This window comes from Leguminivora glycinivorella, chromosome 3, assembly GCF_023078275.1.
Source record: "Leguminivora glycinivorella isolate SPB_JAAS2020 chromosome 3, LegGlyc_1.1, whole genome shotgun sequence".
NCBI lineage: Eukaryota > Metazoa > Arthropoda > Insecta > Lepidoptera > Tortricidae > Leguminivora > Leguminivora glycinivorella.
In genome coordinates, this window is record NC_062973.1 from 20,375,882 (window position 1) to 20,402,495 (window position 26,614).

At 37.1% G+C, this 26,614-nt stretch overlaps 1 protein-coding gene across 2 annotated transcripts in view; it reads right to left on the reverse strand.

Annotated features, from left to right (window-relative positions):
• The window catches only part of LOC125224914 (forkhead box protein O), a 156,191-nt gene that overhangs the window by 17,726 nt on the left and 111,851 nt on the right, over window positions 1–26,614 (reverse strand). The window contains exons 3-8 of one of the 2 annotated variants that reach the window (XM_048128432.1): window positions 14,063–14,245; window positions 11,949–12,049; window positions 10,218–10,472; window positions 8,630–8,829; window positions 7,166–7,353; window positions 5,864–6,383 (exon numbers count right to left, since the gene is read on the reverse strand). In XM_048128432.1, coding sequence (XP_047984389.1) covers window positions 6,201–6,383; window positions 7,166–7,353; window positions 8,630–8,829; window positions 10,218–10,472; window positions 11,949–12,049; window positions 14,063–14,245 — 1,110 coding nt within the window. In that variant the 3' untranslated portion in view covers window positions 5,864–6,200. Of the gene's footprint in view, window positions 1–5,863; window positions 6,384–7,165; window positions 7,354–8,629; window positions 8,830–10,217; window positions 10,476–11,948; window positions 12,050–14,062; window positions 14,246–26,614 lie in introns of both variants that reach the window. The other variant, XM_048128431.1, reaches the window with a different exon arrangement.

Here is a 26,614-nt window from a genome sequence, read left to right on the forward strand (position 1 = left end):
GACGACAACTCCTCAAACAATAAAGTAAAGACTTATTGGTTATGCCGCGCTCATCGGCCGCCTTATATTGGAGGCAAAAATCGAGCAACTTTTTAAATTGACAGCGTTACATTTTCCCTCGCAAAATGAGCTTCACACGATGTGTTTTAATGAGATTTTTTTGTAATTCAAAGACTTGCGTACAGTGAAGTTAAGATTGCTTTGAATATTTGTGCTTCGGTTTTGTGCCACGCTTTCTAAATGAGCGAAGCACCATTGTTACTTTACGTGTATCCTAATTAGTTACCTACAGAAAAACCAGGCAAATGTAATGTGATTTTTAACCCCCGACGCAAAAACGACGGGGTGTTATATGTTTGACGTGTCTGTCTGTCTGTGTGTGTGTGTCTGTGGCATCGTAGCTCCCGAACGAATGAAATGATTTAGATTTAAGTTTATTTGTTTGAAAGCTGAGTTAGTCGGGAGTGTTCTTAGCCATGTTTCATGAAAATCGGTCCACTATGTCGCGGTCGGGGGTTTTTTCAAAATTTTAATTTTGTGGTTAGGTTATATTAACATGTGGCCCAATCTTTGAAAGCTTACTCACATCAAGAATATTTTATTACGACGGACCAAGAAAAGCTTATTGCATACAATGTCTTTTCATTTTCTTGTTTGCTCGAAAGCGACTCGGGAAGACGTCCAGAGAAACTAACAGGTAAAGTAGTTAGGTATTCATTTGTTAAAAGGTTAGGAACTTTGATCCTAACCTAACGTAATTGATGAAGTAATAAGTGCAGTCGGAAAAGCTCGGAAAAGGAACACCATAATTTAATAAGATAACAAACGCCCTCCAACTTTGACATGAAAAAAACTCAACACCGCTATAAAAATTCAGTAATAAATGTTTAATTCATTACTCATCAGAGAGGCCATGCGGCAAATATTTAAAATACTTATTCGGTGCCCCCTCACGCGCTGAAGAGAGCAAAGGCGGTTTTTATTAGGAAAGAATAAAGGCGGAGTGGGGAATAATGAATAAATTGTACGCAAGGAGGCCCTTAACGCAATTGAAAACTTTTAACAAGTGAGAAATCGTGTGTTAAGGTGCGACCAGTGATTACGGAGGGCGGAACTCGGGATGAGTCGGTAAACGATGGAATTGAGGGGCGCTTTATGAAAATGAAGCCGCTAATAAAATCTTGCTGAGAACGATGACTTGATTATATGTGTGTATGTAGTATGTACCTACTTAGTCTTATAGAGGAGCGAAAGAAATCGTTAGTGAACGAATTTACATTTTTGTTTAGTTATATTACTTATATAAATACCACGAAAGTAAATCTGTCCCCGATTTAGGCACTGGTCCCATCGCGAGCTAGTAAGCTATGAGCTATCGGCTGTAAAAACGAACGAAAGATCATCACTCCCGTGTAAATAAAAGAGACACGGCGATGTTTATAGTTACTCGCCCAGCGGTGAGCTGTCAAAATCGCCGTGTCTCTTTTATTTACACGGGGATGCTTATCTTTTGTTCGTTTTTATAGTCGATAGCTCATAGCTTACTAGCTCGCAGTGGGACCAGTGCCTCAATCTAATTTCAATACGTCGTTAACGTAAGAGAATAGACTCTTTGAAACTCCGAATTTGAAACCTACGGTGGATTTTTTAGGAAAAAGGTTAAATGGCTTGTTAATGAAAGGCAAACTCTGCACGTTTCGTTAAAAAAGAACAAGCAAATTATCCCCACCATTAACTTCACGGCGCTGTCCAAAATCTGTAAAAATTAACAAGAAAATAGCACCGCACCCACCGTCTGCTAAAGACATTCTTTTTAACCCTAAAAAACAAGTCATTACTGGGGGGAGTAATCTAGCGTTGTGCTTTTGCATTTTTTCGTGAGATTCCATTATTTCTCGATCGGTCTCGAACCGCCGGAGCTAAAAATGAATGAACGAGTGAACGTGAACGAGTGAAAGGGAATGATATGATTAATTACCGGGGGCCCTCATTAGCGCGCAAATAGATCCGTTCATTGGTGAAATTGAATCACGAGCGGACCACGTTCAATCACAATCTAATTATAAATAATGCGAATTGAAGAATGAACGGGGATTTTATTTTAGAGTTTGCGCGCCAATTTTATACCGTGTTGTTTGTTGAATGAATGGTTTTTGTTATGTGAATACGTGTTTTTATGCTTACGAAAATAGATCTGTTTATTTGATTCACCAAAAACATACAACCTGTTTTTATTGATTTCCGTTAACTTTAAGGGAAGGTTCGAAGGTCAACTGCAATTAATTTACAGTTTAAACTTCTCGGTTTATCGAATTGAACAATAAGATGATAGAAAACAAACCTAGATATCAGTTTAGATTTGTTATCTACATATTTCTTGTCTTATAAACATTAATAAAATAAAATATAACCTTCTAATACTATCGTTAGACATTTGTTCCACCACTGTGCACTGCTTTACTAAAGAAACTGGTTGCCAAATTATTCACAAGACAATATCAGAAGGCAGTAACCGTCGGCGCCGTGCGTACATTTTTTCCCACTACATATTTTCATAAATAACATACATATCATATCACGTCCCATAATCCGCGCACAAAGAAACGCGAATGTGAGTGACGTACTTATCTTTTGTAATACCTAAAGTCGTAAACCCGAATGAGATCTCGCCATCAGATTTTAAGGTCCTGCAGGGATGTACTGTTCTCGAAATTTCCCCGAGAACAGAGAAATGCATCGAGAACGTTCTCGGAAATTTCAGGAAACGTTCGCTAGGAGCTAAAAACTTGTGTGCGTGTGGATTGAGTGAGCACCTTCCGAAAATAAAAAAAAATATGCTGATCATTTAGTAAAAGTTCTAAAGCAATTGTAAAACGAATCTCTGAATTTGTAAAAAGATAAATCAAAAGATACAGCCATTAACATGTGCTCACTCAGTTCTCACAAACTACCAACGAAAACAGTGAATGTATTCATTTAACATATAATATTTATATACTAACATTTAGTAAAAAATATGCCAACCTACCTCTATAAATTTTAGATCACCTAGTTACGTATTTAATTTTTTACAAATAGTTTTTTATGCTCACTCAATCCTCACATTTTTGAAAAGCCGAATTTTGATGAAAAACATAAGATTTAGACCGCTATTATATGTGTATAGTTTAGTAAAAGTGAAATGGGAATTTGTAAAATACAAAACGAACCACTAACGTGTCAGGTTTTTTTATAATAAATTTTTGTAACTGCTCACTCAGTCCACACGTTTTGAGAAAGTTAAAAATGTAAATATCTTAAGATTTGTAGCACCACAGACACTCGAAAGTACTTCAACATTTAGTAAAAATTTTTACTAAATATCCACCATCTAATATTTTATATTCGTTGCCTGGTTTTAAAGATATTCAGACATAACTTTTCTCATACAAATGTATCATGTAGGATGACCACATTATGTCGGCTCCTGATTTCTGGTTTCTTACTAGTGAAGTATTATATTCTTTGTTTCTTACCAATTATCATTCATGTCCTTTTTAATGCATGAATGTCGATATGGTTATTATCCTGACGTCGATAAAAATTACACAATACACATCATCACTAGGCCAAGAACATAACCTAAAAACAGTTTACAGATGGAGAATCAATATGGTATTAGTTTAATATAAACTATTATCAAAATTGAACGAAACTCCCCAATCTCAATATGACAATGGGATGGCGGGGAAAATCAGGAGCAGACATAGTGTGGTCACCCTACATGATACATTTGTATGAGAAAAGTTATGTTTGAATATCTTTAAAACCAGACAACGAATATAAAATATTAGATGGTGGATATTTAGTTAATTTTTTTACTAAATGTTGAAGTACTTTCGAGTGTCTGTGGTACTACAAATCTTAAGATATTTACATTTTTAACTTTCTCAAAACGTGTGGACTGAGTGAGCACTTACAAAAATTTATTATAAAAAAACCTGACACGTTAGTGGTTCGTTTTGTATTTTACAAATTCCCATTTCTTTTTTACTAAACTATACACATATAATAGCGGTCTAAATCTTATGTTTTTCATCAAAATTCGGCTTTTCAAAAGTGTGAGGATTGAGTGAGCATAAGAAACTATTTGTAAAAAATTAAATACGTAACTAGGTGATCTAAAATTTATAGAGGTAGGTTGGCATATTTTTTACTAAATGTTAGTATATAAATATTATATGTTAAATGAATACATTCACTGTTTTCGTTGGTAGTTTGTGAGAACTGAGTGAGCACATGTTAATGGCTGTATCTTTTGATTTATCTTTTTACAAATTCAGAGATTCGTTTTACAATTGTTTTAGAACTTTTACTAAATGATCAGCATATTTTATTTTATTTTCGGAAGGTGCTCACTCAATCCACACGCACACAAAAACTTGCTGCCGCAAACTCGACAAATACTTATGTTTAGTCTATTAGTAAAAGAAATAAGACAAATACCGTAGAAGCTACAAATTTCTAATAGGTATTCATGGCAATATTATAAAAATTACTACACGATAAAAAACCAGTAGTAAAACCTCACAAAATTATCCAAGGATATTTGAAGCAAAAGATATAAAAGGTAAAGATGCGAAGAAATTTAATTTCACTCATTTCTATTATAATAACCACAATATTAAAATTTTGAACAAACCCCCGACCGCGACATAGTGGACCGATTTTCATGAAACATGGCTAAGAACACTCTCGACTAACTCAACTTTCAAACAAAAAAAAAATTAATCTAAATCGGTTCATCCGTTCGGAAGCTACAATGCCACAGACATACACACGCACAGACAGACAGACAGACAAACAAACAGACAGACAGACACGTCAAACTTATAACACCCCCTCGTTTTTGCGTCGGGGGTTAAAAATAAGACGCATAACTACTTTACGCTACTAAGAGAGGACATTATCGAAAAAGCTGGAAATTTATTCGGAAAGTAATTCTCAGAAACGAGAACGTTCTCGGTACATCCGTCCTGCCAATTCTGGCAGCGACTTTTCTCGGCTCGTTGACTTCAAGGAATTCGTGAAAATAAAATCTTCGTAGATATTTGGTTTTACGGGTTTCCTTTATCTTTCCTAAGAGCCTTATCTGTCAGATACGACATGCGAAGTGATGATCGGAATTAATTTCGGAAGTGACATTTAGTGCAAATTTAAAAGAAGAATCTGCCGCGGTGTAGGTTACACAGTTGGTAGCGTGATGGCCCCGGGAAGGCCAAAGGTCGCAGGTTCGAGTCCTGCCGGAGGTGTGAATTTTTCCTTTAATTTAAAAATATGTAATATCGCTCGCAGACGTTTCTGCATGATAAAAACAAATTTATTTTATATTAGGTATAGGAAACTAGTCTAGTGACGGAATAAGTACAGTCAATCAATTGGAATCCTAGGCCACTGAAGAAATATGTCATAGTGACGTTATAAATCAGATTGTAAGAAACCTCTTACTGCTTTGACATGGTTGTAGAGTGGCCTAGGGTTTTTTTTTAAGTATAAAAAGTACAGAGTTCCAATGTAGCAACGGGAACTAACTAAGCAAGTTGCGAGAAGCGATAGACGAACAAGTTATTGGACTCTCAACCGAGGAACTTCTGTAGATTATCGCTGATATTCCGGAAAATTTATTGCTGGCTATTGTTAAACGCTTAGTAATATTTTCTTGTTCCAAATATTTTGTTCTCATTTTCCGATATGATGTGAGAAAAGTTTCTCTTAAATCTAGCTGCTTTTTCAGTGATATTTTATTCTGTACATTTGTTATCTCACGAATTGTAACAATGCTACTTAGATATTAAATATTTAAATAAAATAAAATGATAGTTACCTCTGTTTGGTGTCAGTGCCCGCGATACAGGATCGAACCTGCGTCCCCTCCTGGTCCAAGCGACTACCCGGATTACAATACCCTATCTATATCACAAGCTTCCACCTAGCTTAACACTAAAGCCTACTACCACTAATACAATTGACACTTCAACAACGAGCGGTAACGGTCCACTTACACTAAACAATAAAATTCTAACATTAGTTAACATGACAATAGAACAAAAAAATCTTGCCGAAGTAACAAAAAAAATCGAACTTAATAGGAAGATAACTCAGATAACAACCTCTGGTAGTCAATAAGTAGGTAACTGTCCGTGTAGTCGTTTAGTGGGTTTTCAGTGGACCCAGGAGGGGGTGGCGGAGTAGGGGGTGCGGGGCGCGCCGCCGCCGGAGAGCGTGGTGGGCACGGGCGGCGCGGGCGCCGCGAACTGGCTGTCGGCCTCGGCCGCCATGGCCTGATGCTGCTGCGGGAAGTTGAAGTCCAGCGACCCGTCCATGCTGAGCTCGTGCTTTATCACCTGAGGGAGCAACTGTCATTAGTCCATGATACAGTAGGTGTGAAGCGCTGGTGGCCTAGGTAAGAGCGTGCGACTTTCAATCCGAAGGCTCTCGGCTCGTATTAATGAGTTTTTCGGAACGTATGTGCGAAATGTCATTTTGATATTTGCCAGTCGCTTTTCGGTGAAGGAATACATCGTGAGGAAACCGGACTAATTCCAATAAGGCCTTGGGTTGGAAGGTCAGATGGCAGTCGCTTTCGTAAAACTAGTGCCTACGCCAAATCTTGGGTTTAGTTGACACAGTGGACCCCAGGCTCCCATGAGCCGCGGCAAATGCCGGGATAACGCAAGGAGGATGATGATGATGACAGTAGGTGTCGTGATAGAATACGATTACGATAAGATATCGTTACGAGTGCAATGCCCAGTATGGCACTCGCAAGCTTCATTCGGTCGGACTCTAATTTACTAGAAACAGGGGCGACACTCCGCGATTCTATCGCCGCGCTGCAATTTAGAATGGCGGCATTTTGTGAACGTCAAAGGAGTGAGCCTTCTGTACTTGTACTATTATGTATTCTGTGCTAGAAATGTATTTGTCTCCATGAAGAGGACTGTGCCACTGAATGAATCAGAATTTTGTAACGTTAGTCTTAAATCACTACTCTTACAATTTACACTACCTATACAAAATACACTTGTTTAAATTAGCGCCGTGTTGATCTGCGCCAAGACTGTGGTGAGCATATGGTACTGTCTTTTTCGGTTGGTTGTTTTGTAAGATACATAGTGTAACGTACCTCATTAACATCACAGTCAAAGCTGTGCTCCAGCGACTCGATGTTGAGGTTGAGGTCCTCAACTAGCCCCGTATTCAGCGCGCCCATGATCTGACCCATGACGGTTGTAGGCATGGCCGTCTGAACCATCATACCGCCGTTCATCAGTGCCGCATCTGATGTCGTCACCATCTGCGTTTGGCTGTTTTCTGTGGGCAAAGAGGATGATTAGTTCAGCAATTCCCGAAAAGTTTGTACGTTTGGATCACGTCTCCGATTTTGATAAAAATTGGTAGGCTGGTAGAGTCTATGATGCTGAGCAAGATTCACTAGGTTTCCCAAAATGTCGTAGGTTGCTTGTATGAAACTTTCCTTTTTTGTTACCGAAAATGTATAGAAATATGGTAACAAAAAAGGAAGGTTTCATACAAACAACCTAGGACATTTTGGGAAACCTAGTGGATCTTGCTCAGCATCATGGACTCTACCAGCAGTACCAGCCTACCAATTTTTATCAAAATCGGAGACGTGATGAAAATGTACAAACTATTCGGGAATTGCTCAGTTATACGAGCTTTAATAATGTGTCTTATTTAGTTTCAAAATGGACTGGAAAATATGTCCCATCCGTCATGTGGGCCCACATGTCGGAACGAGGCTCCATGTATGAGAAAATTTGAAAACAATACCGATTCGCGAAACACGATTCAAAAATGAATACTAATAAAATCTAAGCGAAGAATTACCGACACGCTTTTATGTAGTGAAGCGGCCATACTCCTAATTTGATGCAAGTACAGTATATTTTACAATTTGTCGTCGTTTTGCGACAAGCGGCTGTGATAGAAGAAACAAGCTTACTTTTAAAATTACTATTACGCTATCATTATAGTTGCGAACGATATACCACGTCAATTATATCCTATCGCGTCTAGCTCTTACTACCAGTCATGTTCAGACTTTCGATTAACAAATTCAGGATCATCAGGGCTGAATGATTTACCTACACCAGTACTAGCATATATGTACCTAACTGTACTTATGCATAAATATCAGCGGGGCACTGATGTAGAAAATGACAGATTAATATATACTTCGTTTCTTTTAAGATTAGAATTATCTGTCAAACGGGTAAACAAAGAAGCAGTGGTCGTAGACCTTCCTTCTTCGATTTCGGCCGATACCACTGATTTCTTGGAACTTATAACTTATAATACTATGTACATCAGTTCCAAGAAATCAGTGGTATCGGCCGAAATCGAAGAAGGAAGGTCTACGACCACTGCTTCTTTGTTTACCCGTTTGACAGATAATTCTAATCTTAAAAGAAACGAAGTATAGTGCCTCGCGCTTGAGTGACAAATATAGCACTAGTGCATCGCGTTCTTATGTCCATATGCGATATTACAGGGTGGCAGATCTAGCTCCAGTCCATTGCAGAGAAGAACGCCTGTCGGATCTAGTTTTACTAGTTTTCAAAGATACCTGTGTGCATAATGTCAGCGGGGTCGGCGGGCGGCGGCGGCCTGACGAAATGGTCGAGCGCGTGCGCAGGGTGCGCGGGGTGCGCGGGGTGCGCGGGATGGCTGAACATGGACGCGCACGCGCAGCCGCCGTGCAGGTGCTGCGGGCACGAGTACGAGTAGCGGTAGCCGGTCGACGATGACGACGTCGTTGGCACGTACCTGCGACGGGGTGAAGAAAGGTTCTTTAGATTTTGTCACAATCACATGCAATAATCATAGACACTTAATTACGATGACCTTGTAAAGAAGGCTTCCTTTTCTCATGAAAAGGAGTTCAAGGTCTACCTGCTTTGCAGCTTGATTAAATCAAATTAGTGCATTTCAAACTGTGATTCTGCTGTGCAAGATATTTGTGAGTGGTTTAGTAAAACGTCCCACTTTGTCGGTTACCGTTAAGGCGACATTTACTTGTATCTTTATATGAATAAACTGACAAAGTGGCTTTATAGCAATCGACAAAGTGGGACGTTTTCCCGTGCACACTCACATTTATCGTGATATTTCTGGTAGACCTCCTGACGCTGAATGGTTTTAACCATGAGATTTATCTCATGGATTTTCAGATTCTACACAAAATTTTGTATATGGGTACTTATTATAGTTAATATTTTGTAATAGTCGTTTTAAGTTCCTACAGTAAGTTATCGATCAAGAAATTACCATCTCTACACCGTATATTTTAAAAACCTTATAATTTTGAAATCCTTCTGTGATAAAAATCTGAAATATAAGGTAAAACTAAAGTTCTACTCGGTGCTAACGACAACAACGCCTAGGTTAAGTTTAAGCTTTCGGGACCGCTTCTATAAAGAACAGATTTCAAATCATTTTAATAGGCAAGCAACATAAAAACTACAAACCAAATCTGTTCTCGCTCAAGCGTACTAAATCTATCTTAATACTACGGATTAAGTATTACTTAAATCGAAACATTCTCAAGTAAGAAGTTAGAACTACTTATTCGTGTAAGTTGAATTTAAATATGTAACTATCAGAAAACCTACAAAAATATGAATGCTAACCGCAACCATAGTTAGACTTAAGAGTGAAATTTACGCTTTGAGTTCTTTTAATACCACCTCAACTTTGTAAACAAACTATTTGTTAGTGTGACACTTGTACTATTATATATTCTGTGGTGTGACGCACTATTTTTACATTTTAACAGGTAGCCAGGAATGTTTAGGCCAAAATCAAGACGTAATAGAGATGCTACGAATAGATTGTTACATATTAAACTTGAATAGAGTTACATCCAAATAGGTGCGCCAAGATTCCATAATAGAACAATGGTAACAATATTTTCTATCATCCTTTTTCAGTCAAAAAATGATGTTTTAATTTTAAAAGTAAAATAGTTTTTTTTAACAATGTTTTAGGCCTCTTAGGCCTCTTTTTGATATCATCGTAATTTTAAAGATAGTTTTTCGTTTAAAGATAGTTTCGATTGAAAACAATTCAGAAACAATTTTCCGATGATATAAATTCGGTTCAAAATATTTGTAGGATGTGTATATGTCCCTGAGATTGTTTCGGTATTCGCTTACGTATTTAGGAATGGATCCGCTCCCTGCAATTTCATCGAGTCAGCCAGCGAGCCAGCCAGCTCGGCGGCCGGCGCGTACTCTTGGAAATCCGTGTTCGTGTAATCCGGCCCGTAGTCGTTGTTGGTCGAGTAGTCCACCCAGTCCGGCTCCTGGGCGATTAGCGACGGGATCGGTGACAGGCGGCCGACGGACGACGCGTTCGACGACGCGCGCTGGCGGAACGTCTCCGCGTTCGCTGGCGATAGCTGGAAGTTGCTGCTACGCGCAAGCGAACAAGCCTCAAATAAATGGTTTGGAAGAAAACTTTGGATAGTGACAACACTAGAAGAGACAAGTCGCTTGTCTTTTTTTGTATTCATATTTGGACATTCACATTCACGTTGGGAATTCACATAAAAAATGTTGTTAAACAATATCATACAATATCATTGAATTTCATTTTCGTTCATTTCAATGTCAATTTCATGTGTGTCCATTTGTGGTTGGATAGAAATCTAAAAAAAATCACTGAGTCATTTTCAAGTGACAAGGTGGATTTTAAAAATACTTAAGGTGCGCTTGTCTTTATGTAGTAGTATCAATATCCAAAATTTTGTGCAAATAATCAAAATGATCAGCAGAAAAAAACCTTAATGCTAAGTCAACTGTATAACTAAATATCTAGGGGAAGAGAAAACATGCAAATCTAATGCCTAAATCGCCCTCTTACATATAAATAAAAATCGTAACGGTAAATGAAGCGATCACTATAAAAGGATTCAATGGTCAGCGCGGAGATATGATTATTGCTATCTCTGATGACAATATAACGTAAGAAATGTGCTTCGGCCGTCGCGTCGCTGAGCTTAGTGATGGTAAACAACCGAGTCTCTGAAGTCTTTTAAGATTCGACGTGGTATTTGATTTCAAGCAAATTTTCTTTCTAACTTGAGCCTAGAGCAACAGAGTTCTGATTTTCTTATTCTTACTCTTAATTAATGAAATCAACTTTAATTATGTGATTCATGACGAAGTATGACCTTGGCTTGAGTCGAGACATAAATGTGTCAGATCTTCTACGCGCAGTATCGTAACAGTGAGTATACTTAGTTTTTGAAGGGTAGACTCGTGAGACTCGATATTTTACCAACTCTAGCTGAGAACGAACGAACAAAGACCATCCAAAATAACTGTAGATTATCCTCACTATCCGATATTCGGCAATAAAAAGGTTAAATATTGGCGAAATGACGAGATCCAACGTCCACATAACTCATCATCTAATGGTCGTGCATGATTTAAAACCTTTTATCATAAAGTAGCAGAGTTGCTATAACTCAGTTTTATTGGCTTGGTCAACGCTTTATGCCGATGGTTTTATTATAAAGTGTATGTTTCGTGCGTGCCTCACTTTGTATCTAGCAGTAATAAAATTTCAATATTTCGAACTGGATGCCGTTTAATAAAATATGGCGTCGCGTCGAGATTTTGGCAGGGGTTGGAGAGCTCTGCCCGTGTAGGTAAATTGTTATGCTTTTCTGTCAAATTAGTATCACAACTATGTTGTTAAAGTGCATCGTGCTCTTTTATTGGCTCCAAGCCACGACTGTTCCAGTTCCCGTCATATCTATGACTGTTATCTGATTCTGAAATCTCGTAACTAAGTCTAATAGCTGCTACCTACATTGCAATGATAAAATCTATAATAATACTTGTAAAGTAAGCTGGAAGATGTATTGGAGCTTTACGTACCTGTGCATGGGCGATTCTGGGAAGATGTCGAGACTTTCGGAGATGGAACTGCTGGGGCTGGGGGTCGCGTCGGCTGTGGCACCATTTCTTAGTGCCTCCGCCTGTGAAAATAGCACTTTTTTTATTAATAAATAATAACCACTATTTAAAACATTCGATATAATTATAATGCACTGTTCAAAATGAATGTTTTCTTTTTTTAAGCTTATACACTTATTCCACAAAGAAATCAACGAGTTTGAGTTAGCACTAAAATAACACTTACGTAACGTGCAGTTTACAAAAAAAGTGGCAGTATAATTATGGATGAAAACTTCAGCACATCCATACCTACTAATATTATAAATGGGAAAGTGTGTGTGTCTGCTTTTTTTGCCCATCTTTCACGGCAAAACGGAACGACGGCCGGAACGAACGTAATTTTTTAAGTGGATCTCCACTCACCATGACCACTACCATCATCAACTAGATAGTTGAAGGGATGGAGAGTGACATAGGCTATTACTTTTTGTCTCTTTCTAACGCGAGCGAAGCCGCGGGAAAAATCTAGTATGACATAATTAATACTGTATGATGTATTTCATCGCTGTAAGTATAGGATATAATTGATATAATTCCTCTGCTTCACGCTTATTACTGGTGTCATAGAAGACGTAGTGTAAAAGTGATAAATAAGTAGGTTAAGTCGGATGTAAGGAAACTAGTCATGATAACACTACATATTGTACAGTCGACTACAAAGAGATGTATCCATTTTTTCACCTTATTGCATTGTAATAAGGTGAAAAAGTGGATACATTTCTTTGTAGTCGACTGTACATTGGAACTAGAGTACTTCAGTGTATGTAGGACTTAGGTGTTTCTAATCATCAACACTACAACTGTACTGTGTACTATATAGTTGCATGAAAGAATTGATGTCATCACATACCTTATTCTTCTAGTCCACTAGAAACTTAATAGTCCAAAATAATGTTAGAGATGAATGAAGAAATGTGCGTGGATGGAGAGGGAGGGGTAAACGCACACAACTATGGATGGTGTGAAAGAGGATATGAGAAAGAAAGAAGTGAGTGCTAAGACGACGAAAGAGGAAGAAAAGTTGTAACGACCCCACATCAAGTGGGATAAGGGTAGGAAGAAAAAAGAAGAAGAAGACGAGAGAAACTCCATAGAGACCAGTCTCAGGACGCACTTGCCAGCTTCGCGTCCGTGCCCAGGGAGACGTTGGAGCTATTGACTAAAGTTCTTAAAGTGGCCACTAAAGAGCCTTCTAAATGGATGTCGTTACAATGGATTCATCCAAATGGAAGGCGTCCAATGTCCGGCACACTGACGATCGATCCATTTCATAAGTCCGGAGGTGTTATATGCATACCTTATTATATTCTTTTTTTTTTTACATTTTTTCATTGATACTATTTTCTTTTTAATTGTGCCCAGATTGGCATTTGGATCTTTCGTTTTAAATAGTAACAATAACTTGTTTAGAGTGCCAATTCTCTTGTCTTTGTTGTGGTAGTCGTCGTTTGTTATTTGACATAAACAAGGTTGATTGCGATACTCTTCTACAATAGATAAAACAAAGTCTCGGCCTAACATTTTTACCTATGATCGATTTGGTGGCAGCGTTGTGCAGAATGAATAAAAATGGACGTAGTTCTGCACATTCACGGAGCGTCTGGAGTGCGTCCAGGTGGCGTGATGCGCGTTTTGTGTACATTTCTAGCACTGACGGTCACTCCAAAGTCGCCACGCCAATACATCTAAATGGCGTGGCGTGATGGATTTCAATCCAAATGGAAATCCACGATCAGGATGCCGTTTAAAAAACATTATACGTTTTTAACATTCACGGACCGATTTTGGAATGCAGCCACGCCATTTGGACTGTTGGAAGGCTCGTCAGTGGCCACCTTTATATACAAGGTTTTTAAACGTATCTTCTTCTTTACCCTTCTCTTTCTCTTCTCAAATTTTAACGTCTCCATAGAAGCTGACTGTCTCCGCACAGACTTTCCTTGCTTCACGTCCAGATTCAGCTTTTATCTGAGCTTATCCATAGCCAATATAGGTGGAACAAGCCGTTAAACGAAGTTTTTAACGCTACATACCTTCTTCTTTACCCTCCCTCTTCTCTTCTCGAATTTCGACGTCTCCATAGAAGCTGCCCGTCTCCGTACGGACTTGCCGGGTTTGGCATCCGGGTTTATCATCCACCATGACGACTTGCCCGTCCCCTCGTTCTGCACTCGCATGAACCGGTTGTGCAGCGACAGGTTATGCCGGATCGAATTCTGAAACAGATGTAAAAATGCTCATTTATATTCGAACCACTAGTAGTGAATAGTGTTGGCAAAAACTAAATTACATTTAATTCCACTCAATTTTATAGGCTGTCAATTTAATCGGCGGCTTAAGCTTTTGTAAGAAACTCTTGACGCCGCTTAAGGAGACACTTACGACTTTATATTGAGGTGTAATTAAACTTTAAAAGTGTCAATGGTTCTTTTTTGCGAAACTAAAATAACAGCGCTTCTGACTAAAAATAACTAAAGAAGTATTATGCGCAGTTACATGAGAAGACTTCACTAGCACAAGCAGGTACAAAAACGTGAAGCTTGACGCATATTAATGCGGCGAAGTACCCGCGCATTACTATGTAGTAGTGGCGATGTAGTCAAATAGCTCGCTGAGGTAAAGCGGACTATAAATAGCCCACCATAAAGCGAATCGGCAAGTCCGACATATCCGGGCGACCACTTTTGCTAACCACAAAAATTCTATTTTAATTCTCGCTACCGTTAAAAGTTAGTGCAATAACGTGTCCTATCTCACACCGGCAATAAAATCTCACAACTTTTTCCCGTCGAAGGAATAAAAGCGACCGCAGCAACGAATGAAGTTTAGCAATAAAAGAGTTCATAAATAATTTTCTGCGTGCCCTGTGAGAAATGCCACTTACCGGTATCGTTTCGTCTTATGTAAATATGTGAAGTTTTTCTTATAAATCACAGAAAACTGGTATGCTTCTATCACGTATATAATGTTTTAGCTTACTTACATATCTAACCTAAAAGTAGTTTTTCTATATTTTTGCTGCCTGAAACATACATTACTGCATAGTAACTCAATATAATAACGTTATATTAATCGAGTAAAAGAAATAATGTGAATGATATCCTGCGTCTTTCCTAGCACAGTTCACGCGTTATTTAGCAGTGACGACATACCCAAGTCCGGATCCGCGATGCATACATTCTGGTTACCACTATAGCTTATGTAAATCACTTTGATTGTCTCGCAGTGTGCCATGGAAATGCTCAGTTTGAGGAGCGTTATGCAAAAATATGAAATACGCGGGATTCAGACGATTCATTTTTACCGCAGTAAGAGACTGTTATGGATCTAATATCTTTAAGGGATACGTTCAGATTTTCCGATGCTGTACAATTTTACCAGTTTCTGTTTGAGACATTAACTCCGTAAAATGTGGTGCCCGTGTTCCTACTAAGCTGTGTCGTCGTAGATTATACGGTGTCCTCATTTGAAATATTTTTTATCCCCGACCGATTGGAATTTCAAACGATGTCGCATGAATGTGATGGTGTTCTCGTGTAAAGTGGTATTTTGATACAAAATCACTTTTACGGCTTATAGGAAGATATTAAAATGAGCCTACGCAGTTAGTTTACGCAGGGCTCGAAACTGAATTACAAATGAAACATCATCTGGCGGGTTAATGTATGTGCAACAATTGGACACGAGTATAAATCCAGCAAAATGTGGACAAGTCCGGCGATTTATCAAGTGTGAAAACACACGCAACAAATGGCCTGTCGACAGGCTGATGGATATGTCGCCAGGAGGCCCTACTAGCGTTTACGCGTCCGCAAGTCATGTCGCCGACATATCGCTTGACAGCCTGACTTACACGTATTAAATTATCATTTGGATGTTTATTACACTGAGAGCAAGTAACGTTTTATTGAGCATAAAATACTACTAGAAGCGCTTCGTTATCTAACTACTTACGGTAAAATAACAAGAAAACATTAATTACTAGATATTTAATTAAAATGAAATGGAGTAGGATGTTCCGTTAATTAAAAAATACCGAGGTACCTACGTATTTGCCAATGGCAAATATTGATAGAAGACAGAAGCAAATAGGTACCTAATTTATAATTTGGAAGTGATATATCATTATCTTCATGCTTATGCCCTATTATATAATTTTTGCATATAGGTTCAAGTAGATAGTACTACAAAAAATTAAAATGGATTAATTAGTCAAATAATAATAATACGCTACACCCACCAGTGGACAAGGCTAAACTCGCTACTGGCTTAGTAAAGTACTGTAGAAACATTTTTAAAACACAGTCAAAATAAATTCTGTCCTCCGTTGAAAATCTGTTGATAATACGGAACAAAGCAATAAATATCTCTATTAGGACTTTTCGTTTAATGCAGTTTCAGCATTTGCCGGGTTACCCTGAATATCCGAATTATTTATTGTCTCCGATCCGAATTATTATGAAGACTCGTGGTACCGTTCGGGAAAAATGGCTATCGGCCCACACACTACGAAAATGTATGTATCTAAAGTAATTGGTTGATTTCATCATGCGAGCAGTTTTTTAACACCGATCTCTGATGGACTTTTAGATTAGTTGTAATCAATTAAATATAAGAATAGCCATTGTGATACTTAAATACTGTAATTTAAAGGAAAAAATTAAATTAAATTAAAGGGAAAACTGTCGCGTAGAGTTACGTCACAATTACGTCAATCTCATTTTTTACTTTTCATTAATAATAGGTACATTGCGAGATAATAAGGCCGTAAAACTAGAAAATCAATTTGCACTCGTCAAAAAAATTAACTGCAATCAAATGAATATAATGACACTGATACAGACTATTTTTGCAGCTGTATCAACAGTTTCAACACCCTTTTTTTCAGATTACTTATAGTTATGTAAACCTTATAACTAAACATCAGTATCAGTGAAATTTTTGTGTCCATAATCTTTACGCCAATTCTAATTTTAAGGAGTGTCAAAATTGCTATCTCGATTCAGACATACCTAATTATAATGTCAGTGAATAAAATGACGCTTCTACACTTTTGCTATTACGTGCTATTTACCTATAGATCGCAATGTTGAAATTAAAATTAGGATGGACAATGTATTTATTACTTGTATGTATATTCCCCAATTTCCCCATTAAGGTACATAGTTTCTATATATCACAAATTACTGACTCGCAATAACGCTAATCGATTTTTCTGCCTCCGCAACATCACGTACGTAATACGTAGGCCTGTAATTTACCTGTTTTCTTTTTTCGTGCGTATACATTACTGTTTCGGCCGTATTTCAGCATGCTCTGTTGGAGATTGAGCGGCTGAACGCCGTGTTTTATGCGGGCGAATCAAGAAATCATGAATTTCATTGCGCGACTTAGACGTGACGAAGGTAACAATGTTGTCAATGTTTGACGGTTGGCGACAGGGTCAACCAATGAATTTTTTTCTTATATTATTTAATTTACAAACTTGATAAATTAAAATAATCTTTTTTCTAAAATTATGTTATAATAAAATTGTACGTTAAGATTTGAGATGCGATAGGAGCGACGAAGGTATGAAAATGAAATAAAATGAGTTGCCAATTCGGAGTGCATAGGATAAGAGCAAGAGAATGAAAATGAAGTTTATTCTAGGTATAAGGTAGATAAAAAAAAACTGTTGGCATAAAATGACAGGCTTTGTAATTAATATTTGTAAAACTCAATCAAAATCTCGAAAATCAACAAGTCTCCATCACTTTTGATTCCAAATTACAATTCAACATCCCAGCAATCCTTTGGAATCGCAGCCACCATTAATATTGCGCACTAATGAATCCCAAAACTATGTCAAAGAATGTTAACAAGGTTAACCGTCTATCATATCGGTACGCCCGCGTTTTGTCTACGGCAAGATCGGCGGCGCCAGCCAGGCCCTTACCGGGTGAATTAACCGTCTCCTCGCCTCCCCTTAACTGCCCCGTCGACTTAAATTTTGTCGAATTTCTACTCTGCGAAGTAGGGCGAGATGTACTAGGCTAGTTTTGGTGTGAAGTGTCGTTGCTGTGTTTTATGGTGTTCTTAGTACAGTTTTTAGGGGTGGTCTACAAAAAAGTTTGAAAGATGGTGGTTTTATTATATGTACCTAATATCTACAACTTAGTACAATAAGTATAAAAGTAGTTATAATTTTTATTCCTTTAGTAACACAATAATTCACTGTTGACTATGAGGTTTGCAACGAAGTGTTCTTAGATATAATGTAATTAGGTATATTGCAAAATTTTCTGTTAGTACAACAATATGTAAGATGCAAGTTTAAACAAAGTGTCAGTGACTTTATTTTACCACACTTCTCTTAAGAAATAAGAAAAATGTTCCTGTTAAATATAAAAACCGGTTTTGATAAGTTTATTAATAAGAACATTCTTGTTCTTACCCATATTTCTAAGTACCTATTATAAAAGAGAATGTTCTTGTAAAATCTTAAAATAATACATCGTGGATTGAACAAAAGTAATACATTTTAAAATAATGCTAATTTAAATTATTAAAAAAAAAAATCATTTCAAAGTCAACGCACTGTATATACCCTATGCACTGTTCCACGATATCATGTTACGCCATACTCAGCGGATTGAATTATGATTTGGGCATTTTATGGCCTCACGGCTTCATAGGCACGCAGATGGCGCTCCCAAATGGCTAATCGTTTACTGCCGATTAATATATCTAGATTTTACACCTTTTTGAGCCTACAGGATGCTTTTACCGCTAGTTTTTCAGTGAAGGAAAACATTGAGAGGTAACCTGCATACATCTGCGAAGAAATTCGGAGGTCTATGTGAAGTAACTAGTTAGCGCATCGTAGCGTCACGCTTCATGCTGCCTATCAATCAATCAATCAATCAAAATATTCTTTATTCAAATAGGCTTTAAATAAGCACTTTTAAATGGTCAACAATGTACAATTTTCATCTTATTCTAAATATCAGAGCAATTTATTAGTGCAATAAACAATATTGTTTTAAAACTACATTGAATTAATAAAAATATATCGAACTAACATTGCCTGGCTAAAAAAATACTGATTTATTGCCGAAAAGCCGTTTATAACAAGCTATTTATAATGGCGGTCAATTTCCTATCTCCCAAGACTATAATATCATAAATTATTATCGTTATTTTGATTAGCACTACCATTTTAGACCCAGGCAATGTAAGGCAGGGTAGGCAAAGTTGCAGCATTTGACGTACTTGCCCGCCTGAACGAAACGGTCTGAAACGTCTTTAGATAATTTCGATTCTACCTCATCAAATACTGGCTTAATCCACGTGTTATATCAATAATTATATACCCCTAAAGTATGTAATAAAATTTAGAAATATTACTTGCCAAATATACCAAAAGGCAATTCAATAGAGCTAAGACATCGCCTTGGGAGCCTGAAGCGCAGAACGGTCGCAACCGAAGGCAGTTGAATTATTCACGAGTGAGTCAGGGTGTCGCAGTTAGTATTGAAACTATTGAATTATACACTTAAGGTGCATACTTCCATTATATGTATGTCTGTATTTAAGCTGTAATGTTCTGAAATATACGTAACTTTACCCAAACACTTTCTAAAGTACGTACTTCACGTTATTAATAATCAGACATCGGATTCCGTGGGGCGAAACTTCTTGACAGCTAGGGACTTCCTATATCGATAAACTCATTTATCGATACTCGTTCTATATACTAGTGACCGCCTCCAACATTGTGTGTGTTTTTTGTAACTATTGTTCTGAAGACCAGTATGAAATTCATACATAGCGTCTAAAATAAATAGAGTCGAAATAAATTGTGACGAGTAAACTTTTAAAAACGTTTTCAAAAAAGAAGAAGAAAATTGAGTTCTTATTTTATTATATAATGTATTTTTTATACTACGTCGGTGGCAACCAAGCATAAGGTCCGGTGCGGTGGATAGCGGTTACCGTAACCTATGGACGCCTGCAACTCAAGCAGTGTCACATACGCATACTCTTTTAATAACATTTTTTTTTTATAAGCAAACCTTTGTGTGATCACTAGTATTTAGAACTAGTATCGATAAATGAGTATATCGATATAGGAAGTCCCTAGCTGTCAAGAAGTTTCGCCCCACGGAATCCGATGTCTGTTAATAATATAAATGGTTAACCCTATCTTAAATTTTTCATCAAATTCCCAAAGTTATATTTTATTTGCAGTTGTTTAAAACAAAATAATGATGTCCCTATTGTCCCGGATTTGTAAGTTCACATTTTTGACACATTTGTTTTGAAGTATGTTGCGATGTGGCTAAGACGTATCGTTTGCCAAATCTAACGATTAATTTCGAATTGGTTGAATCGATTAGGCCCTATGTACAAGGAGGCGCTTAAACAAATATACGATTTCTATCAACTTACTGAAATGTCATTTGAATCGAAATGACAGACTCTGCCACAGCACTAGTTTAAAAATAAAAAACCGGCCAAGTGCGAGTCGGGCTCGCGCACAAAGGGTTCCGTAGCAGCAAACCAAAATTACAGTTAAATCAACCTATCTCAAAAACTATAAGAGATACTTTGATCAAACCAAAAATCGTTGAAAGAGTTAATTAGCATGCATCACCTCTATTTTTTTTAGAATTTTATACCCCGTAGTTATAAAAATAGAGGGGGGGGGACATACTTTTTACGACTTTGAGAGCTGATATCTCAAAAACCGTTCACTTTAAGAAAAATGTTTTTTAGAAAACTTTATATCATTTTAAAAGACCTTTCCATTGATACCCCACATGGGTATGTACATCGAAAAAAAAATTTTCATCCCTCAGTTACATGTATGGGGGGCCCCACCCCCAATTCTTTTTTTTACTATTTAGTGTCATAATTTTGTAGCGGTTCATACAACACATATTCCCATCAAATTTCATCACTGTAGTACTTATAGTTTCCGAGTAAATCGGCTGTGACAGACGGACAGACGGACAGACGGACAGACGGACAGACGGACATGACGAAACTATAAGGGTTCCGTTTTTGCCATTTTGGCTACGGAACCCTAAAAATGAATGATAAATGACATAAAAAGTAAATCCTGCACGATAAATTAATATCGTAAAATACTCACTAACGAAGATCCGCAAAAATGTAATATGTGTTAGATTATGTTTTCAAAGTAAGCGAAATATTGTTTTTAAGTACGTGATTTTTTAAATATTATTACTGGATTTTATTTAAAATTTCATTAGGTTCCGCGAGTTTACGTTTTGTGGACGCTGTCATGTGTCAAAAAGAGGTTCTTACAGCTCTGGGACAATAATTAGCTGGTCACTACTGTATTATTAAATAAAGTATTTTTGAAGTAAAAAAAAAAAAAATCTTAAAGCCTCCAGTTTCAAAACGAATTAAGATCTATTAAATCGCCCAGTCTATCAAATTCCCATCAAGTGTCAATTATATCAAAAAAAACCCAATCGGAATAGAAATTGGAGCCAATACAAATGGTCAACCGCATCTTACATTTTTCATCAAATTCCCAAAGTCAGATTTTATTTGCAGTTGTATAGAACAAAATAATGATGTCTCTAATTAGCTGGTCACTACTGGTCACTAAGTATTTTAGAAGTAAAAAATAAACTATGAAATCTTAAAGCCAGTTTCAAAACGAATTAAGACCCATTCAATCTCCCAGTCTATCAAATTCCCATCAAGTGTCAATTCTATTCTATCGATAAAACCCAATCGGAATAGAAATTGGAGCCATTCCGAAAATCCTCGAGGCGTTAAATCAAATAATAAATAATTCAAATTAGGAAATCGCGATTACACAATAGGAGGTAGTAGGGGGAGAAAGGGGGGGGGGGTCGAGGCCGCAAACGTGACGACACTGGGAAATTCGGAAGAAAATCCAGACGTGTCAACCGCTACTGACAAATTTAATTATTCAACTTAACGAAACGTTAGCAAGATGACTTTTCGCAGCGCCGATAACTAAGTACAAATAAATTCACTTACAGCTGCCGAAGCAAAGTTTAACTTGATAAAACATTGAAATTTTAGTAATTCGATTGTGCGGAGGTTGGATTTCGGAGTTGGCCTGATTCGAATGTCATTTCGCATCATTTTCACGTTTGAAGTGGCGTAACCTCCGAGTAATGCCGGTTCCGGGAAATAATTGCATTGTGACGGGGAACAGTGGCTTATCCTGTTTTCAGAATTTACATTTCGAATGGATGAATTGAAATTTCAGACGCTTTGCAAAACGTAGGTACAGTCGCCAACAGATACACAGGAGCTGCCGAAGCTCTCACAAAAATCGGAGCACACTTTTATTGTCAAGAGTGTCACTGTTAAGACGGTATTTCGATATCTGTAAGAGTTTCGGCGGTACCAGCATTATTTTACACAGCATTATTTTTTTTAAATAAATGTGTTGCCACGTTAAGACGCAAGAGGAGGGGTAAATTATAAATATAAATATTAAATATGACATAGCTACATTGCGGACTTTTGATGTTACGTACAATTCAGCATATCAATCAAGAACCGCAATGGATTGAAACTCGACGAGTTCTCACACTGTGTAAAGCCACATCCGCCGGACACTGGAGATCAAATATATGAAAGAGGCGCGTTCCTAGCACACATTCTAAGCTCGTGTAGGTGAACGCGTACCATGCTTTTATGAGTGAGATATGACAGGTCGATTGTTCGCGTTTTTGACAGGCGGTAACTGTCAGGTAACTGAGAGGGGGTGGGCGGCACTTTCAGCGGGGAATGGGAGTGGCCATACTGTACGATAGTACTCTTTATTATACTGTGGTTTTAGCCTTACAATTCCACGAAATGAGAACGAATTTAATAGAATTCATCGAGTTTGACTCTTAAATTGTTAGGATTGTTTCGTGGGCTGTTTGAATGACAAGGTGCTAATTCAGGTGACTTGTTCAACTTTCACTCAAAACGTATGCGTTGAGAATAAAATTATAAAGTTTGAAGGCGTCGTTTAATAAATCAATTTAGTTGCGTATAAAATTATATAAAGCTTTTGTTACCATGCAGAATTGTCAGTTTAAATTGTTTTGGATCTTGTACATACTAACTAGCGCGTGTGCTAAACTACTCATGATAATTATGTTTTTTACATTCAAATTCATAAAATTTACTTTTTATAGGTACAAGTTTATGTGTAAATTAATGTCAAAAAATACAAATTTAGAAGACAAAGTCTGTTTTATGAAACCCATTTTTTTACAAGCAGAAATGTCTGTGTACGATGCTTTCTATTTAGGATGTATAGTATAAAAATAACTTCCTTGGAGTAAGCCTCAACGATCAAAAGGCCGTAACTTCAAATGTCACGCAAAATGGCAGTATTTTTTCACTTTTAAAAGTATCGTAAGAAACCTAGATATTCTCCTATTTAACCTTAGAAAAAAGCCGCAACCTCACTATCTTAGGCAACAGCAAATAAATACGCAACCGTGCTCCAAACTACGGATCCGTGGATTTATATGTGGGTTCCGTATAAATCACGTTAATGGTCCGGCTAATGTTCTGCTGAGATAGGTGTACGCAAAACAGAAGAACCCGTAAGATGTGCTTTTATTGCTTTCTAACTTTCGAATGGTGTTGAAGTAAGATCTTACTCGAATGGTTCTAATCATGAATGAGCCTTTGGCGTTTTAAAATAGCGTAAATTACGTACGTACAAAATATTGTCTTCGGTTACCGCGATAGTTACTCATGAAATAAAACTATGGAAACGGATTAAATCGCGTATAATGAATTTAAAATACATCCCGACGTTTCGAACTCTTTACAGCGTTCGTGGTCAACGGGTGACTACGTCGGGATGTATTTTAAATTCATTATACGCGATTTAATCCGTTTCCATAGTTTTATTTCATACGTACGTACAACTTTTACAAAATATTCATAAATTCTGTCAAAATATTTACTACATTATATGAATGTATTTTTTATCTGACCCCCCATAGACTTAATATACTACGGTGAATTAATAAATATTAATTTTATCATTTCATTCATGCAAAGTTCGTAAAAGAAAACAATTTTGTGGCTGTGCAGATCATGTGCCATTTAAAGACCCTGTCAGTGTCAGTTGCAAAAGCAAGAAATGACAGCGCGAGAAGCTGATGTCTTTATCATCGAGCCAACTGATAGTCGTAGGTCCTATAAATTGCTTAAAATCAACGTGTTATATTTGCCCATAACATTAGGTACATATATCAGTATATCTTGTATCGAAAAGTTTAGTTTAATATACGATCATAAAATAGTCCACTCAGTAACAACAATAACCTTTCATACAACAGAATGTGAGGAAATCAGGCTATCATCTAATCGGGCCAATTAGCTTTGTGCTATAACTAATTAAGCTAATCGATAGCTGCTATACTGCTTTCAGATAACCTAACGTCAAGGATCGAACCAGGGTCTATTCCGGATTCTAGACATAAGAAAAGGATAATTATGTATTATATAATTTTTAATAAAAAAAACCGCCTTTCTTTGGGGTTCTGGCGATAAATACTTTCAAATGTTCGATTATGTTATCAATTCGTCTGTATTTTTTTTAATGTTTGTTATTTGATATCTCCGTCATTCCTGAACCAATTTTGAAATTTAGATGATTCTGAAGTACCTACAGATGAGAATGATTATCAGAACGGAGCTCTAACCAGGGGCGGCTCACTCTTCATCAACAGTTCCACTGCACCAAATGTCACTGTTCTGGACGTAAGTGCATGCTGTTCTTATAAAAATACCAAAGTCACTATAAGTGCGCCGTTCAGATTTGAGGAGTTCCGTTCTGACCATCATCAGCAGTTCCACTGCACCAAATGTCACTGTTCTGGACGTAAGTGCATGCTGTTCTTATAAAAATACCAAAGTCACTATAAGTGTGCCGTTCAGATTTGAGAAGTTCCATTCTGACCATCATCAGGAGTTCCACTGCACCAAATGTCACTGTTCCGTACGTAAATGCGTGCTGTTCCTTTAAAAACATAAAGCATAGTTAATTTAGAATTGGTACGCGATGGGAGGAATTTAATTTTTAAATGAAAAGAAAAAGTAAACAATATTTTTATTGCAGAATATAAAAGATCGTTTATTAATTTATAGCATGTCACATATATTTCAATCATTCAGTATGTTTATGCACAAAATTACGGACTTTTCTGAAAATAGTATTCATCATCCTCTGAACAAGATTTTCATCCATCTTTTTTGTCTGTTGATTCCGTGTGGACCGCAAGGTGTGGATATTTTGAATTATTTTGCCACTATTATTTAATTGTCCTTTAATGAAATAATGATTTGGGCAATAATTATTGCCTAGTAGTTTTCTGGAAATTCAACAATTTAGCAATCATTGACCCAGACCAAGGGGATTTTTCACGTATTTGTTCACAGTGCATTTTCGCCGGTCAACGTCCATCATCAATAACTTACAAACGCAAAAAGCTAGATCAACCAAATTTCTAATATAGAGTTATCAACGTATTAAAATTAAGATGTGATTATCAGTTTTTTTTAATTTTTAAATATATTTTTTTTATTCGTCGCTAAACGCGTGCCAATACTATGTGAACTACGCTTTAAAAATCACCTTAAGTATGCCTTTTAGATTTGAGGAGTTCCCACGATTTCTCCAAGATCCCATCATCAGAACTGGGTTCTGAGAAAAATGGGACCAGTATGTATGCATATACATTCAATCAAAAAAAAAAAATTCAAAATCGGTCCAGTAACGACGGAGATATCGAGGAACAAACATTAAAAAAAAACAGACGAATTGAGAACCCCTTCCCTTGAGATTTGGAAGGCGGTTAAAAACTGGGGTGTATCGTAGTTCTTATTACTTTTGATATTCGCTAGTTCCACGACCTCACTTTGTAGGCATAAAGCCTATATGATAGATCTTATGACGGCAAATAGGTAAGTTTTAACAACTGTCCCGGTAGTATCAATGTTTGGCAATGCTCGATATATCGTATTTTCTTAGGATTATGTGTAATGTAATTATGTAAAAAATATTATTATGTACAATTCAGCATCTTTACTTCACGCTCGCCAGTAAGTTATGACCACATTCAAGAAATCGCTGAATTCCTTGGCGTTTTCCTTAAGTTTATCCTAGTAGAACAAATAGACCAAGGAGACAATTTTTTGAGAAAAATATATGGTCATGAGTCATCTGTGACTCATTTGGCATGTAACGCGGAAAAGAGATTGGCGATGGCGGTCTACTACTATTTAGTCTGAACAAGAGAGGAAAATTTACATGTAATACACGTTTGTTTTCAAACAAACTCTGGGAAACGTGCGTGGGCCGATACCTACTCGTGATAGTGACGAAGGCTCCCTTATCAACGACCTCGTCGATATCGCACTATATTTAGATACAGCAGTGCCCTACAAATGCAGAAAGATATCTTGTATAAAAATCATATCCATAATTATTATACGAAAATCATGAAACAATTGAATGTTGATGGATTTTAAATATTGTCTTCGGTTACCGCGATAGTTACTCATGAAATAAA